The sequence below is a fragment of the Perca fluviatilis genome, chromosome 8 (genome assembly GCF_010015445.1).
Source record: "Perca fluviatilis chromosome 8, GENO_Pfluv_1.0, whole genome shotgun sequence".
In the NCBI taxonomy this organism is placed as follows: domain Eukaryota; kingdom Metazoa; phylum Chordata; class Actinopteri; order Perciformes; family Percidae; genus Perca; species Perca fluviatilis.
This window is the reverse complement of record NC_053119.1, coordinates 9909362-9925096: the sequence shown is the minus strand read 5'-3', so window position 1 is coordinate 9925096 and position 15735 is coordinate 9909362. Positions and strand designations below refer to the sequence as shown.

At 41.9% G+C, this 15735-nt stretch overlaps 1 protein-coding gene across 4 annotated transcripts in view; it reads left to right on the top strand.

The window, feature by feature from the left end:
- Positions 1 to 15735, top strand: part of LOC120563773 (pleckstrin homology domain-containing family A member 7-like) — a 155569-nt gene that overhangs the window by 125438 nt on the left and 14396 nt on the right. For all 4 annotated transcript variants that reach the window (XM_039808177.1, XM_039808178.1, XM_039808179.1 and 1 more), the window contains 9 exons: positions 2546 to 2727; positions 5093 to 5641; positions 6135 to 6681; positions 7846 to 7929; positions 10855 to 10908; positions 12362 to 12427; positions 13917 to 13997; positions 14775 to 14924; positions 15334 to 15435. In XM_039808177.1, coding sequence (XP_039664111.1) covers positions 2546 to 2727; positions 5093 to 5641; positions 6135 to 6681; positions 7846 to 7929; positions 10855 to 10908; positions 12362 to 12427; positions 13917 to 13997; positions 14775 to 14924; positions 15334 to 15435 — 1815 coding nt within the window. The remainder of the gene's footprint in view (positions 1 to 2545; positions 2728 to 5092; positions 5642 to 6134; positions 6682 to 7845; positions 7930 to 10854; positions 10909 to 12361; positions 12428 to 13916; positions 13998 to 14774; positions 14925 to 15333; positions 15436 to 15735) is intronic.

Below are 15735 nucleotides of genomic sequence, written 5' to 3'. Positions count from 1 at the left end.
TGTACATTATACTACACGGGTGGGTGTGGTGTTTTGTGTGTTTCCGACTGTCATCGCGCTGCGCACGAGAAGCCGAATTGCTGCGGAATCGCATCTTATTTCATCACAATATAAAGAAATAAAGAAATTACAGTGAAATGTTTGCAAGCCGCTGCAGAACCCACCACACACTTGTTATTCTGCATTTATTATTCAGTGAATGAATTAGGGTAGGGAATATTTAGCGTTTAATTACTTTTCATATGCATGCATCTGTTGTTGAGTGGGTGCTCTCATTTGTCTTCCGATCCCAGCCACCGAAACACTGAATGAAGGAAGGAAGGAAGGAAGGAAAGGGCAAAGTGGGACATTTATAGATCTGTGCTGTCCTCAGTGTAGTGCAACTCACTTTAAAAGGGCCTCTAATAACCCCACTTTCACAGCAAGGACATCTTTATCAAGGATAAAGAACACTTGATGTACTGTTCCTTTGATTTCTTGGCCATTTCTGTGGTTTGATGGTGTGTTTTCTTATCCCTGTGGATAGCTAGCCAATTATAATATCATCATTATCATCATGTTGAGATATTTTTAGCACAGCCAAAAAACGAGTCCAGTCACAGGAAGATTTTCTGCCTATACGAATTATCAAACAGTGAACGTCTTGGCGTCAGCCTCTCAAGGACTTCTGTCTGGACTCGCGTACATTCAAAGGCAGAAATCCATAGTTGGAGGAGCCGAGATACCAACGTCTGCACTGATGGTAGTCTCAATAGACCGGAAGGCATTGCAGCCAGAAACATGTTGATTTTTTAAAGAAAGAAGCAGTTCTCATTTCCCGTCGGCTGGAGGAAAAAAAAACTCTTCTAACTTCCTGCAGTTACTGTGCTATCGCTAGTATTACTGCTCTCTCAAACTACACAAAGTGAATAACCTTTTGAATATAACTACTTTTCATGTGGTCTCTGGGATGCAGAGGAAGGCACTCTAGATGTATGAAATTGTTGAGAGAAAGTAGGTAGGCCTACTTAAAATGGTAAGTTAAAGCTGCGTCACCAATTTTTTGTCACTTGGCGGCAGCAGAACAAGCTGTAAACATGGAAATATTACCTTATGAAGTGGTATAGTGAAAGTGTTAGCAAACAGTTGCTTATATACACATTTCTACGAGACAAGGAGCAACCTTAACATTCATTTGAAGACATGTTTCTGGCCACCTGATGAAAATAAGTCCAATATTTAGTGTCTTTTTAGCTCTGTTATGGTCTATGTTCAGTCTATGTAGTTACTAAATTGGCAGTTTGGTGCTTGTCAGGAAGTTTATGCTGGGTTATTATGAGCTCTTCTGCTAAAAGCGGCAGCCTGCTGCAGCTGGAAACGAGGTTGATGGGTGCTGCAAAACAATGAGCTTAAAACGAAAAGTTGCGGAATCAGGGGATAATTCTCCGTGGATTTGTCACTATGAACGACCCTGCCTGTATGAAAAAAAAACAGTAATGATATTTGCATAATTTCCAATGTACCATCCACATACAGCTATCTAGTACATTTGTTCATAAATAATTTTTAATAGTATTTTGACCTTTATGTTTTCAATATTGTACGTTATATTTTTTTTTTTTCTTTTATTTTTTTGTTTTTTACTGTTACCACTTTACTGCGGGTCAAACTAATTACATAATATTTAATGTATATAATTTTGTGTATACAGTTTACAATATAGTAGTAATTATAAATTGTTGGCGGCTTGTGTGAACATCCACATCCCATTTTTTCAGTATTTTATATATAGTTTAGTATAGTTTATAGATTCTTTTGATATTCTACACACTGTATTTGGCTCCATCGCAATGATGAAATGGGGCAGATGTGCTCTCGACTGTCACACACCAACAACAGTGTATTAGATCAATGACCAATAGCCCGTTTTACTGTGCATACAAAGACATATTAATCTTAAATTTGAGTATGCCTGTCATGAGCTCAGCACTTAAATCACAAACTACAATTAGCTTTTGATGGTGTCTAATCAGGCTTGCCTTTCACACAGCCTCTTTGCAGTGCTGCTTTTCCATGCCAGACCACTAACAGTAACTGATGTTACTTTCTTATTTTGCGACATATACCGCTGAGAAATATACAAAAGCTATTATAACGTTACTCTTTATGTGTGTAAACTGTTATTTGCCCTATGTCCTTAGTAGGTTTTCTAAGCTGTAATAGCAGGAAAAAGACAGGTTTGTGAGGAAACTTTGGGGTCCTTTTTTCTGACACTCACATTTTCTATTCTATTCTCCATTGCACCGAAGAATCTTTCCTCTCATTGGTCAAAGGTTGTGGCTTTGTTGGTCGTAACTGGCTGGCATTTTTGTCTCTGTATTTCTTTTGTGTGGTCCCCTTCATTGCCTCTCTCTTTATCAATCGATGCTTATGTGGCCCTTGATGTTGTTTCTCTTGTTGGACAGCATGATATCTCCCTGTCTCTTTGACTAAAGCTGATGCTCTCAGCTGATCTCTCTGTCTCTCTGACCGCGACACTGACCTAGCCTCTTGTCTCTTCCCATAGGCTAGCCACACTGGTATGCGCTCGTACATTTACAAGCAGAGCTCTGTGATTGGCTCGCAGGCGGAGCACACCGGGATGCGGACATATTACTTCAGCGCTGACACCCAGGAGGACATGAACACCTGGCTGATGGCCATGAACCAAGCCACGCTGATGCAGAATCACAGCAACACACTCATCAGGTAGAGCCACACACACACACACACACACACACACACACACACACACACACACACACACACACACACCCACTCTGATGCAGAACCACAGCAACACATTCATCAAGTAGAGCTACACACACACACACACACACACACACACACACACACACACACACACACACACACACACACACACACACACACACACACAGTACATGTTATTGAACTAACTGAACACACATCGTGCACCTTACCTTGCCCTAAACCAGGCAGCTGTAGAACGCTGTACATTCAGTCACTTACCTATTTAATAAAACACTTTTTTTTCCCCAGAACAATAAGTTCCAGATCTTTACTTTTTCTGTTTCTACTGTTGAGCATTGATTTTTCCACCTTACAGCATGAGCTCCCCCTTGTGTTTGTTGCCTGTATTTTGATTTCTACGTTCCTTTTGTCACCTTTTGTATTTTTTTATTGAGATATAAAGTTGATTAATGTCCCAACTCTAATTGGGATTACACTAGGAATCACTAGTGTAGGCCTGACTGAAACACATACAGTACACAAACTTACACATACTCTAATTCAGTCAAATATATACAGACACCTAACATACACATACATTCACTACCTTCAGATGTTCTTCTTCCATCAGTCCATCTTTGGTGCCATGCGTATTTTACAGTGCTGTGGCGATTTTGTACTACACTTCCCAGAGATCACCTGTTAATCAAGTTCAACTGCTACAACTTAGTTTAGGCCTTTGTCCTGTGTTTATAAAATAAATGTAGTTTTGACATTAAACTTCATTGATTCAGTAGCTATCCAGTTAATGAGGTTTCTGACATATTGTAAAATGTTCATTCATATTATTATTTTTTTTACTCTTAATCATGTTTAAACCCCCTAATATTCTTACAGCAGATGTTCTAAAATTTCGAATTTTATTTATAAACAATGCAGTGTGGAATATATTATTATACACTGTATTGTTTATAAATACTTGCTGTTTGCGATAGCTACAGTTGTTCTATCCTATAAATACATATTTCCTAGAAAGTGTTGCCATTTGTGTTGTCTCTTTTTGTCACTATAAACGATTCATGTTAAAACATCTCACTCGGCTGTTTACAGCTTTAACAGCTCTGTGCCAGTCCCCAAACTATAGCATATGAGCGTAGTGTATTTTTTTTAACGTCTGCCTGCTTTCACAGAATACATTCTGGTGTTGTGAAATGCTGCTTTTGAACAAGCAGCCGCTTTCTCCATGTATTATTCATATGTTAACGGGGGGAGGTGGCACAGATCAAATACATCCCATCATTCATTGGCAGCCTCAGACACCCACAACTCGTTCATTTTTTGTGTTTGGAAGGGGAAATCCCACAAGACTACACTAGTTGCTAATGAATGACAGAATTGTTAACTGAAGACACTTCCACTTTTTTAGTATTTTCTTATTGAACAAACTGTAACAGTGTTTCTATTTGCTGGCATGTTGCACGTCTTTTTTAAGAGTTTGGATACTTTTACAATATGCAAACACATTTTCTTACATTTATTGTACAGTGATGGGATGCATTGCTAACAACAAACTACTCTTAAACTAAAAAAGAATGCCTTCTATGCCTCATTTAGATTAGATTGATAGATAATGTATTGGTCCCAAGGGAAATGTAGGATTCAACACAATCTAATAGGGACTAACCAGTCATCATAGTGCTAATTTATATTGAATATCTTCAGATACCAGCTGCTGTCAGGCAGCATGTCGGCACCTGTTTAATTCATTTTCTTAAAGTAAACTTTGGTGTGCGGTTCATTGAATTTCAGAGAACTGAACATTTATCTTGTCACAGGGGATTTAATTAAAAATGAGTTTAAATCTAGCTTTGCTTGTCATCTGCCCTGCTTTAAAACGGCCTGTCCCTAAAGTTTGGGATGAGGCTAAAAGTTTCTCTTTTAAGTGACAGTCGAAAACAGTAACCTGAAATGGTGGAACACGTTGTCCAGGGCATATCAGGGAAGTAAAAGCCACTGAAATCCCTTTGAGAGGTTTAAGAAAAGCAATCCGGCTGTCAGCTATAGTTATTCATCTGGTTCTCTTGTGTAGCGTGGGTATAATCAAAAATTTCAAAGTTAAGAGTTGGGTGCCAGACAGGAGAATAAACATTATCCTCCCCATGTCATTTTACTTTCTGTTCTCCTCCCTGCTGCTTTTGTTAGTTTTTCCTCTTCCCCCAGCTCACACATGTCTGATTTATCCCCTCGCCTTCCTTTCCTGTCTCACTCAGGATTGAAACTCTCACAACGTTGAAGAGAAAGTTATGAGTGTCAAAAGGCTAACACTCATCCAGGCTTTTCCTGTAATCTCTACTCTCCACAGACCATCTGACAAGTTCGAGACGTTTAACACGTCGCAGCTGCAGGCTGTCCCGCAGACGAACCACGTAAACAACCACAAGAGCGCAGACTCTGAGAACATCAGACCCATCATCCACGAGGTTTTCCTGGAGCCCATTCACCGTGATGCAGATGAACGCTGCAGCTTCCACAAAGATTCTCCTGCCACCACCATGTCGGAGCAGCCCGTAGGAAGCACAGCGCTGGAAATGGATACACACACGTCCCTCCCCTCCAACCCTGCGTCCTCTGCCCACCCACTGTTGGACCACATGTCGGCCTCAGCGCCTGTGTCCAGGGTTCCGTCCCGGGCACCGTCTCGAGCCGCCTCGACGCTGCCCTCCAGCGTTTGCACGAGGAACGGCCTCGTCTCCACGCCCAGCCCCATCCTGGAGCCCAACGGGATCGCAGCGGGGACGTACCAGAGGGCCCCAGCCCCGCCCCCTGCTGACACACACAAGCTGGTGCGCAGGAGAAGTGCTCTGGAGCAAGTGGAGCAGTGGGTCAAAGTGCAGAAGGCTGACAACAAAGGGTTGGTCTTTATAATATTTATAGTCTTATTTTGTGAAAATACTAATTTCTTTGTTGTATGTAAATACACACGATTACAAACATATTTGATTATTTAATGTTTACTGAGTATGCAGCATACAGACATGGTAAAATGACACCAAAAGTATAAGTATAGTGTACAGTTCCCTCTTGTGAAATTTGCTTGCAGATTGAACATGTATGTGAATACCAACCTGCCATGAACATATCAGGTCTGCACAGCGCAGTGTTTTATTTCTGAACTCAGAGAATCAATTTAAAAGATATAGAGCTTGTTATTGTTAAGAAATAGTATAATATATCAAACAATTTCCCCATGTGTAGCTCAAGAAATTCAATTTGTTTAGACAGCTTTTTTTTCTTATTTAATCCTTAAATAAAATTCTAAGTAAGATTAGATTAATATATAGATATTCTGTTCATTGGGTATGAAAAAAAACATAGTTTTGTGTCCTGCTGTTCTTACTCAACAGCCCCCCATCCAGAGAAAACACCCTCCCTCGACGCACGCCCCCAACCCAGCACAAGTTCACCTCCATAGATGCATATCAGACCCTGCCAAAGACTCCTCGCCAGAGCCCCACGCCTGCCCGACTCGGCGAGTACAAGTACGCCCAGGACCGCCTCAGCCACTTCCGCCTCGCCCCCGACTCAGGGCCCAACACCGTCTGGCAGCTGTACGAGTGGCAGCAGCGCCACCAGTACCGTCACGGCAGCCCCACGGCGCCACTCTACACCCCGGCCCCGGACTACCCATTTGGCCCACGCCCCCCATCCACTGTGCCTCTCTCCTCCTCAGCACCCAGGTCCGAAGGACCGCCCCGCTGTGTGTCGGTGCCACCTTCAGCTGCAGACATCCCTCCACCAGGGCCGCCGCCTGGCTCCAGCAGAACCCTGTCGCCCACACGGAGGCCGCACACACCAGCTGAACGGGTGACAGTCAGGCCCGTGGGTGATAGATCGGTGGTGGACATCCCCTTCGCTGTTTCCCCCCGCAGGACCAAATCTCAGATGCTTAAGGTAAAATAATGTCTGGTAAAGACAGTCAATCTTGCATGCTTGTTGCAAACAACATACGGTGTAACTAACTGAAACATAACTCCCATTTATTTTAAAGGCAATTCTGTATTGCATTGTACACAACTATTTTACTGCCCACGCATGGTCTGGGATGCTTCATACCAAAAGGACAAGAAATGAAAGAAAAATCTGTTATTAACAGTAGAGATCAGCTTTCTCTGGACACAGTGTTTTTGTATTCTATTGTACTTACTGTGTACAGAGGGTTTCATTGGCAAATTAGACAGTTCTCAATCAAGGGAATGAGATTAAACTTTCAGTTAAGCGGAACAGGCCGGGGTTTTTGGCATCAAATTTACATTATGCACATTAACCTCACACTCTTATCCAAGTCACTGTATTCTGTTGATTGTATGAAAGTGATCCATCTTGTGATCCATCTTGCCTGTTTGTGCTCTTACCAGATATCGAGTGCAAAATATCAAATGGAATAGTTTCTCATCCAGAACAGTGTCAGTCATTCTGACAGTGTGGGGCGGATGTTGGAACTGTGCTCCACTGAACAGAATAATTGTTTCAGTGTCTTGGGGCACAATGGCAGACATATCCTTAAGGCATTCAGTCTGTTAAATTACCTCAACTGGATCAGCAGTCAGTCAAAAAGTCAGTCAAACTGTTAACTTGAACCTACATTGAAGATGTATACATACTATTTAATATACAATACACCGTATTTAGTATATACAGTATATAAAGACATTTTTCACATGTATTCAAACTGAGAAAGGATTAGCAGCTCCATTAGTATTTGCATATGACATTTTAGAAATTGAGGGAGAAAACACAAATATGAAAATGTACGCCCACTCTCCCACAACCACAAACCACGTAATTTTGCCCAGAGCTAATAAAGAATTCAGTGTTTTGTTATCACGGTCATGTGAAACAGTGTATCCTCTTATGATAGCAGATTCTTCATAATTCCAATTATTTGGTGTTGTAAATGACATTCAATTAGGTTCTTTAATTTTATTTTTTAAACTTCAGTGAATGTATGTACAGTATGTATGTACAGTATGTATGTATGTATGTATGTATGTATGTATGTATGTATGTATGTATGTACTGTATGTATGTATGTAAAATGTGTTTATGTGTTGTCAGGGTGCTACTATCGAGAGACGGTCAATGCCTCCATCTGGCTACATCACACACACAGTCAGTGCACCCAGCCTTCATGGCAAAACGGTACGTCTTACACATTTAAACAAAAACTAATTCACTGCATTGCAAATATTAATATTTGAACAAACGTGACAGTAGACATGGATTTAATTTAACACTATTTGGAACTTGGAGCAGAAGCTTTGAACGCTCTACAGGCCTGTATTGGAAGTGATGTGTAATTCCCTCTCGCAGTCTAGTTCCAGAGCCCAGTAACGTTTCTCACAGTGTGTTCACGCTGTCAGACACTTAAGAAATCAGTCACAAGAAGAGCGTTTATTCTTCGCTACAACAAAATGTTAACACATCTCAATTAGCCTTTTGTCGGCACAGGCCAGTTGGCTGTAGCTGAACATTTGGGAGACATTGCCTGTCATCTACAGTGCGTTGCTGTGAGTTCTGCCTTTTGTTTCGACACCATTAATCCTCCTTAATTAAGCTGCTGTTTTGCTTGTTCAATTTGGCCACCAGCCATGCAGTCGCACAAAAAAAGTGGCTACTGGTGCTGTGAATGCAAGTTTGCTTTTTTAACACAAGTTTCATTGAAGTTTGGTGTGGTCAGTTTTAATGCCAGATTTAATGTCCTGTGGTGCCCGACAGCCCGAGGAGCTCACCCTGCTCCTCATTCAGCTGCGTCGGCATCAGGCCAAGATGGCCTCCGCACGTCAGCACGCGTTCACCCAGCTGCAGAGGCTCAACGGTCCCAAAGAGTCCTACCACCACAACCCCTTCCTCACTACTACTACCACCACTAGCACCAGCCCCCTCCTCAGCTCCGGCCCCTCTCCGGTGTCCCACCTCAGAGATGTGGGCCTCTCAGCTCCCCTGGGCCATTGCAACAGCCAGGTGGGGGCTCCCCGCGGCATGTCAGCCTGCCCGCCCCTCATTCTACCACGGGCTGGTAGAGGTTGCCACTAAACATATTGCAAAGCTGCTTTACACTTAAATTGTTATTTTTCTTTCTGTTTTTTTTATACATATAACTCATATAATTTGTACTCTGAATTTTCAACATTTTTAATTGAGAAAAGTAATAGACCTTTTTCACGGCAGACATGTTGACATGTCATAGTAGGAGAAGCACAGGTGTATTCAAAACCATTACTGATGGCTGCATTCCACTTAGGAGAGGTCCTGGTATTGTGCATGCTGACTCACTGAAATATCTTACTGGGACACTTGGTGGAATTGAGCCATTGTTAAGGTTATCAATTTCAGATGTGCTTTTCCTCCTATGACAAGTCCAAATGTCTGGTCCATTATTTGTGTCCATTATTCTTTGTTATTCTGTGTTCTTTGGGTGATACTGTTGGTCAATTTGTCTGTGCGTCAATCTGTCTGTCCAACACTTTGGTCCAGAGTGAAATATTTGATCAGATGATGAGTTCTAATCATTTTGAGGAGACCCTTACAATTCAAATGTGTCCAACACTTTGATTTTTAACAAGAGTTAGTGAAAAGTAATTTCTGGTTTTGCTGTGGTGGTAATCTTAGTCCTCAGAGGATGGATTCTAATGACATCTAACCTCCTGGCACTTCTCTCCTGCCACTGTCAGCTCAGGTTGTGAAGTACAGAAGATAATTCAAAATATGCTAGATTGATTTGTACAATATAAAAATAAGTAACATTTCAAGTCATTCCAGTGAAAGCAGTTAAATTCCTCAACTGTAACAGTTAAGCGACTTTTTTTGTGCATCGTCTTGCATTATCCCAATCTTGCCTAGTCTTTGGGTGCTGGATGATTGCGATCTCACATTAGCAACAAATCAAAATTCGTACACAAAACCAGCAATTGTGCTGCCTAATACCACATCAAATATATCATAACCCTTAAATTCAAAACTGATCTGACATGCCTGTTATACCTTAAAACCACTATGTGTAGAATTTAAAACATTCCGACTTTGGTGCCCCCCACTCACCCCCATCATCCCACCACCACCCCCACCACCACAGTGCAATGGATCTGACCAACAACAACTGTTGATTGTCTCATTTTTCTGCAAACACAATGTCATCACAAATATGCTATAATCACATAAACATTTTAGGGTAGAGTCCGGCGTAGGGTCCGTGTCTCCACGTACCAACGTAAGTAGCCACGGCGTAGATTTGACGCAGAAGAATAAATCACGCTTTAGGCCATCCTGTAACTCCCAGTTGATCCTGCTCTTGGCAGTCCCCGACTGTAAATACAAGTCTAAATGTAAAATAGTGCTGAAAAATAACCTATCCCAGGATAGATAAGCGCTAACTAAAACACAAAGGTTAACGCAACAGCAGCATCATTAGCCAAGTCTCAGTACATCAGTGGCAACCTCTACCCAAAAGCTGCCCTGCTTTAGTGGTGTGACATTGGGCATGGTTAATCTGTGAGTGCTGGCCCTGCTGCCGTCATAGAACCATCCACCTCTTTTTTTCCATGTGCTATTCTTGGCTGGTCCGTTTCCATATCGTGCTTCCAGTGATACTGTCCATGAGCATGTTGTGCTTCGAACTTTTCGACGTCCACAAAGCCATCCCATGCTTGGGCTGACCGCCGACTGGCTGTGGATGTGTTGGTCAATTTGGTTTTCTGATACGTGAATCTTTTTATTTTCGGCAGTTTGTTGTGATGAGTGATGTGAGTTGAATTAAAGCTGAATTCAGCAATGTTTCAAATATCAGCTGCTTCTAATGGATCTGGTTTGTGCTGGTGTTTTGTAAAATAAATGTGTGTGTGTGTGTGTGTGTGTGTGTGTGTGTGTGTGTGTGTGTGTGTGTGTGTGTGTGTGTGTGTGTGTGTGTGTGTGTGTGTGTGTGTGTGTGTGTGTGTGTGTGTGATAGTTGTGATGCATGTTGGCACAGACACAACAGCTTCTTTAGATTCAGAGGCCCCAGATAGTGAATTATGTAATTCCTGTCAACACAAATCAATAATCCACACTCCCATGTTTGTCACCCTCTAGGCTGATGACACCTATCTGCAGCTGAAGAAGGACTTGGAGTATTTGGACCTAAAGGTGAGATCAGAGTTTGTCCCCTGATCCCTGTCAGTTATTTTAACTTATCTTCTGCTTTAGTTCAAGTGTTCTATTTCTGCTGTGCCTTTTCTGGTTTGGAATTCCTGTAGCTCAAACTAAAACTCTTGGTGTTTCTTACTGACGACCACTTCTAACACTCTGGCCACGAATAGAGATGTTCAGGCATCTTGTGTTGGACAAAATATGTCCCCAGTAAACTTCTAACTCTTCTCACGAAAGCAGCTGCCATTTTGTGACTGCAGCTCTGTGTCTTTGTGATTTTAACTCCCAGATCAGAGCTTTAGAGCCCCTGATCCTCGCAGTTCACAGTTTACTACTGCACTGCACTGCTGGGCCTCTCAGGCCTCTAATGAACGTAAGCTGTATGTGTGTGTGTGTGTGTGTGTGTGTGTGTGTGTGTGTGTGTGTGTGTCTGTATCTGTATCCAGTATATGTACTTTATAAACAGATATAATGTTGTATGTAGTGCGTCTGTGACTGTGCGTGTGCACATTTATGCTTATGCATGTTTCTCCAATGTTAGGGAGGCACGTGTCCAGTCTTTACATGAGTGTGTGTGTGCGTTCACATGTTTAGAGAGTCTTTGTTCTAGAAAGACCATCCCATTGCTTACAGCACTGCATTTACAGCTTGAATGGCATCAAATGTCTTATCTCCACGTGATCCCGTCTCCCCGTCTCTCCCCCCCCCCCCATGTGGTGATGTTGACGATGCTGTTGAATAGTGGGCATGGGATGGCTCGGCAGTGCATGGATTGTGGCTGTGGCCCGGTGGTTGATAAGCCAGCTGCTTCTACCATCGTCTCTGAAACGCTGCACCTCCTTGACAAGAACACAGGGCTCTACTGTGTCATGTCTCTATTTTATTCCAAAAAAAGGAGCAAAAAGGAACTCCGAAACTAATCATTCCCAAGCACAAGAAAGAGCTGTTATTAGTGAAACGTGTTGATTTTCTCATTGTTAAATCTGCCCGTGCTCTATATTATTATTTTTTCTTTCAGCGCAAGTGTTTCAGTAACCCCAGTAAAACCCAACGTAAGCACCTGAACTCAGGCAGTCCAGGGTGTGTTGCGAAAACAAATAATTCCCTGTTTACGAACAAAATACGGCAACTGTTTTGTATGGCGGGGACACAATGCACTGTATAGAGGTTTTATGGATAAATCAATTTGTGCAGGGCTTCAAAGTGTCCATAGTCATTGTGTTCTTCATGGCAAGAGCTGATTTTGTGTGCCAAAATTCACTCATATTGTCATATACACGAGGCAAAGAGAATGTGCCACAGACAGTCTGTCTCAGCCTCCTGCTACCGTAGTCTGTAGCTGGTCTCTGTGTTCTGTATCTCCTGTATTTCAGCACCATTGTACCACGGTTCAGACACTTTGTTTTACCATACAACTAACATCTGGAAATGGTGATTTTGCTATTTCTAGGTAGCTGGAAGTCAGACACTGAGGGAGTCAGGGAAACCTGTCAAGGTTGCAGAAAGTGATGTGGATGTAAGTACGAGCTCAATAACTTCTCAAAATGTTGGCTGAATGAAATACAGACCACTTCCATTTCGGACGCTGTCAAGGAGGCTATGCTTTCATTCCTGTTTGTCTGTCAGTAAGTATCTAAAGAAAAAAGTAAGACATCTAAAGAATGTCATTGAATGTCAATTCAATTAAATTTAGTGGAAAGTGAAGCTGTTAGCCAAGGAAATGTAGGACATTTTCATCATCTCATCATATACTGTACTAAAACGTCTGCACATGTATCCAACAGTTTTCTATTACTGTATGTAGATTAAAATACATATTAAAGCAACCAGTGTTGGGAGTAACGGCGTTTAAGTATAACAGCGTTAATAACGGCATTATTTTTTCAGTAACAGAGTAATCTAATTAATTACTTTTCCCATCGTTGCAACGCCGTTATCGTTACTACAATTTGGTTGAATGAAGCGCGAGGTGTCAGGCTTTGGCTACACATCAGCTGCCGGGAGAGACAATTCCACGTCCAACCTGTAGGGGGACCGAAGCGGGAAAAGTTACCTAGTGTTGCTTTAACATGCAGTTTAAACATTTCTATTTATTTGCATTAACATAATAAAAGTTATTTTTCTTATTTGGGAGAAAAGAAAGGGTATGTCATCAACAAACAGCATGCACACAGTGTAAACAGGTAAATGCCTTAACTCCTTGAGTTTGATAATCCAAACAATTCCCTGCGGTTTTTCAAACAGTCTTATTTCTCCTGTGAAAGTATTTCTCACTCACTCACTTCCACACGCAGCAGTTTAAACGATTTATGCGAGTGTTGTCTGCGATGAATATTTGATTAGATCCAACTTCAACATCACAGTTGGAGACAACAACAGGATTAATAATGCATTTGATTGAATATAAAAGCTACTGTCGAGTGCACAAATGTGAACGGATAAGCGCTTTGTTCACATCAAGCTGTTCAGTCACAACCTCACTACAGGAATGTTGTGTTGTTGTTTTACCGCAGGATGATAAAGTGATCCAACCTTTGCCTCCAAGTTTGCTGAGTTTAATCGGGGATTAATTAACGAGGCTCAGAGCCTCCCTGACACTGTAATTAAAAGTGTCAGGTGGGTCGCACCCACTTTGTGTAATGGGCTCACTCACAGTAATTACACCCGTATGAGACCAGGCGAGCTACAGCACTGTGCATATTAAGTGTTACTAACCCGCATGCATGCATTCAAAAACATTTCAAACGAGATACATACATGCACATAAACACATGTACAAACGCATTATCTACTCACAAACACACACTGAGATGTGTGTTCTTGTACAAACACTGATTCAACCACAGCTGCAGAGACCAAGTTGTAATTAAGTAAATGGGCCACTTCATTACCAGAGGTCAACACACAGACACAAGCTTTAGTGCTTTATCTGTGAGTGTACAGTTCCTACAATGCACCTCCTCTCTCTCTCCCCCGCCCACTCAGCTCTGTGTGTCCCCCTGCAGGTGAAGTTGAGTCGGTTGTGTGAGCAGGACAAGATCCTCAAGGATCTGGAGGCGAGGATCAGCTCCCTGAAGGAGGACAAGGTACACACTCTGCCCGTCGTATAGGACCTCAGTCAGTCTGATGAGTCCACAGGCACAAAATCTACATGATGGTGACACATTCAATACCAGAGCTGCTGTCAGTTGCACTATACAGTGGAGTTTGATAACAGAGGGTGATTCAGCTCTCAAAGAGTAGATCGCAGTACGCATCAGTGGGTTTAATCAGTTTATCAGAATCCAAAAGGATTTCTTTCTTGAGTCAATATTTAAGTCGTAGAGGAACTTCTTTTGAAGGAGAGTCTGGGATTTTGATTGCTCAGACTCTAACTCTCGATATCTTGACTGGTAAAGCTAGTATGGCTATCACCAGGGCTTTAAATTAACTTTTTTAATCACCAGTCAACATGGTTGGTACATTTTTAAAGATACCTGCCATTCAAATTTTTCACTAGCCAATTTTTTTTCCCCAGGGAAAATAAAACAGATTATGAGTGCTGCCGAATCCATTTAAGCATCCATGTTTCTTAAAAAGTATGTGTTTGGGTTAATGATTGGTAGATAAAATATAAAAATGTACATTTACTTTACTCTCGAATATTTCCAAGTTTTATTTTTCCTCACTAACTTTACTCTTTCATTTCAGCTCCTCTGGTTTGTTTCGCGCAGTTCTATTCGTTTGCCAAGCCAAACACACACGCAAATTTCTTGCCGGAAAACAGACCAATCTAGAAACACTGACTTGTCCGATCGTTTCTGCAGCCTGACGATTTTAACTTTTTGGTTGACCTTCTGCTGCATGACTCCTCCCCCATTCAGGACAAGCTGGAGAGTGTACTGGATGTGTCCCACCGGCAGATGGAGCAGTACCTGGAGCAGCCGGCCCACGCCCACAAGATAGCCTACCAGCAGAGGCTTCTGCAGGAAGATCTGGTCTCCATCAGGGCCCAAATATCACGCCTCTCCACTGTGTGTATGCCAGTGTCTATGTGCTTTTTTTATTTTGCACAATATACTGTATGTATAGTCTTGGGAAATAGGGTGGTAATCTATCACAATATTTATTAGGATATTTAGCTAAAATCACAATGGCAAATGTATGCAAAATCTCATATGACTGCATGATTTTGTCTAATTATAAAGTGTTAGATTAGTACATATATGTCTCTGGCATGCATGTGGGTTTGTATGCATACAACTACTTTTGCAGGTGCTATGTGTGTGTGTGTGTGTGTGTGTGTGTGTGTATGTATATATACATATAGATATCGCTATGAGGACACATCAATTTCTATACGTGTATCTTGCAAACGGTGTACTTTAAGACTCTGCTGTATATACAGTAGAAGTTAAGACTTGGTGTGTTTGTGTGATGCAGGAGATGGCCCACGCCTGGGAGGAATACGTCAGGCTGGAGAGATCAATGGAGCAGTTGAGGATGGCGCTGCAGGCACACATGAACCACAGCGCCACCCCTCAGGTGAGACCTGGTACTGCAGCTCAGAGCAGGTTCACCTCCAATCTGCCAGCACTAATTTGTCAGTTCAGCATCTAGTTTTTCTCATATTTAATTACTGTATCTGTGGCTTTTAAACACTCTCTATTTAGTTTCTTCCCAAATCCTCCAGATAATTTGGAATCTTACATCTATCTTCCAGATCCTCTTTTCTTATGTCAACAATTCTCTCCTCAGTTCTTACATCACAAGTTAATTGACAGGACTTTTTTTTTAATAAATTACCAAATCTGTGACATTGAAAACCAAGTTGAACCAAACCAG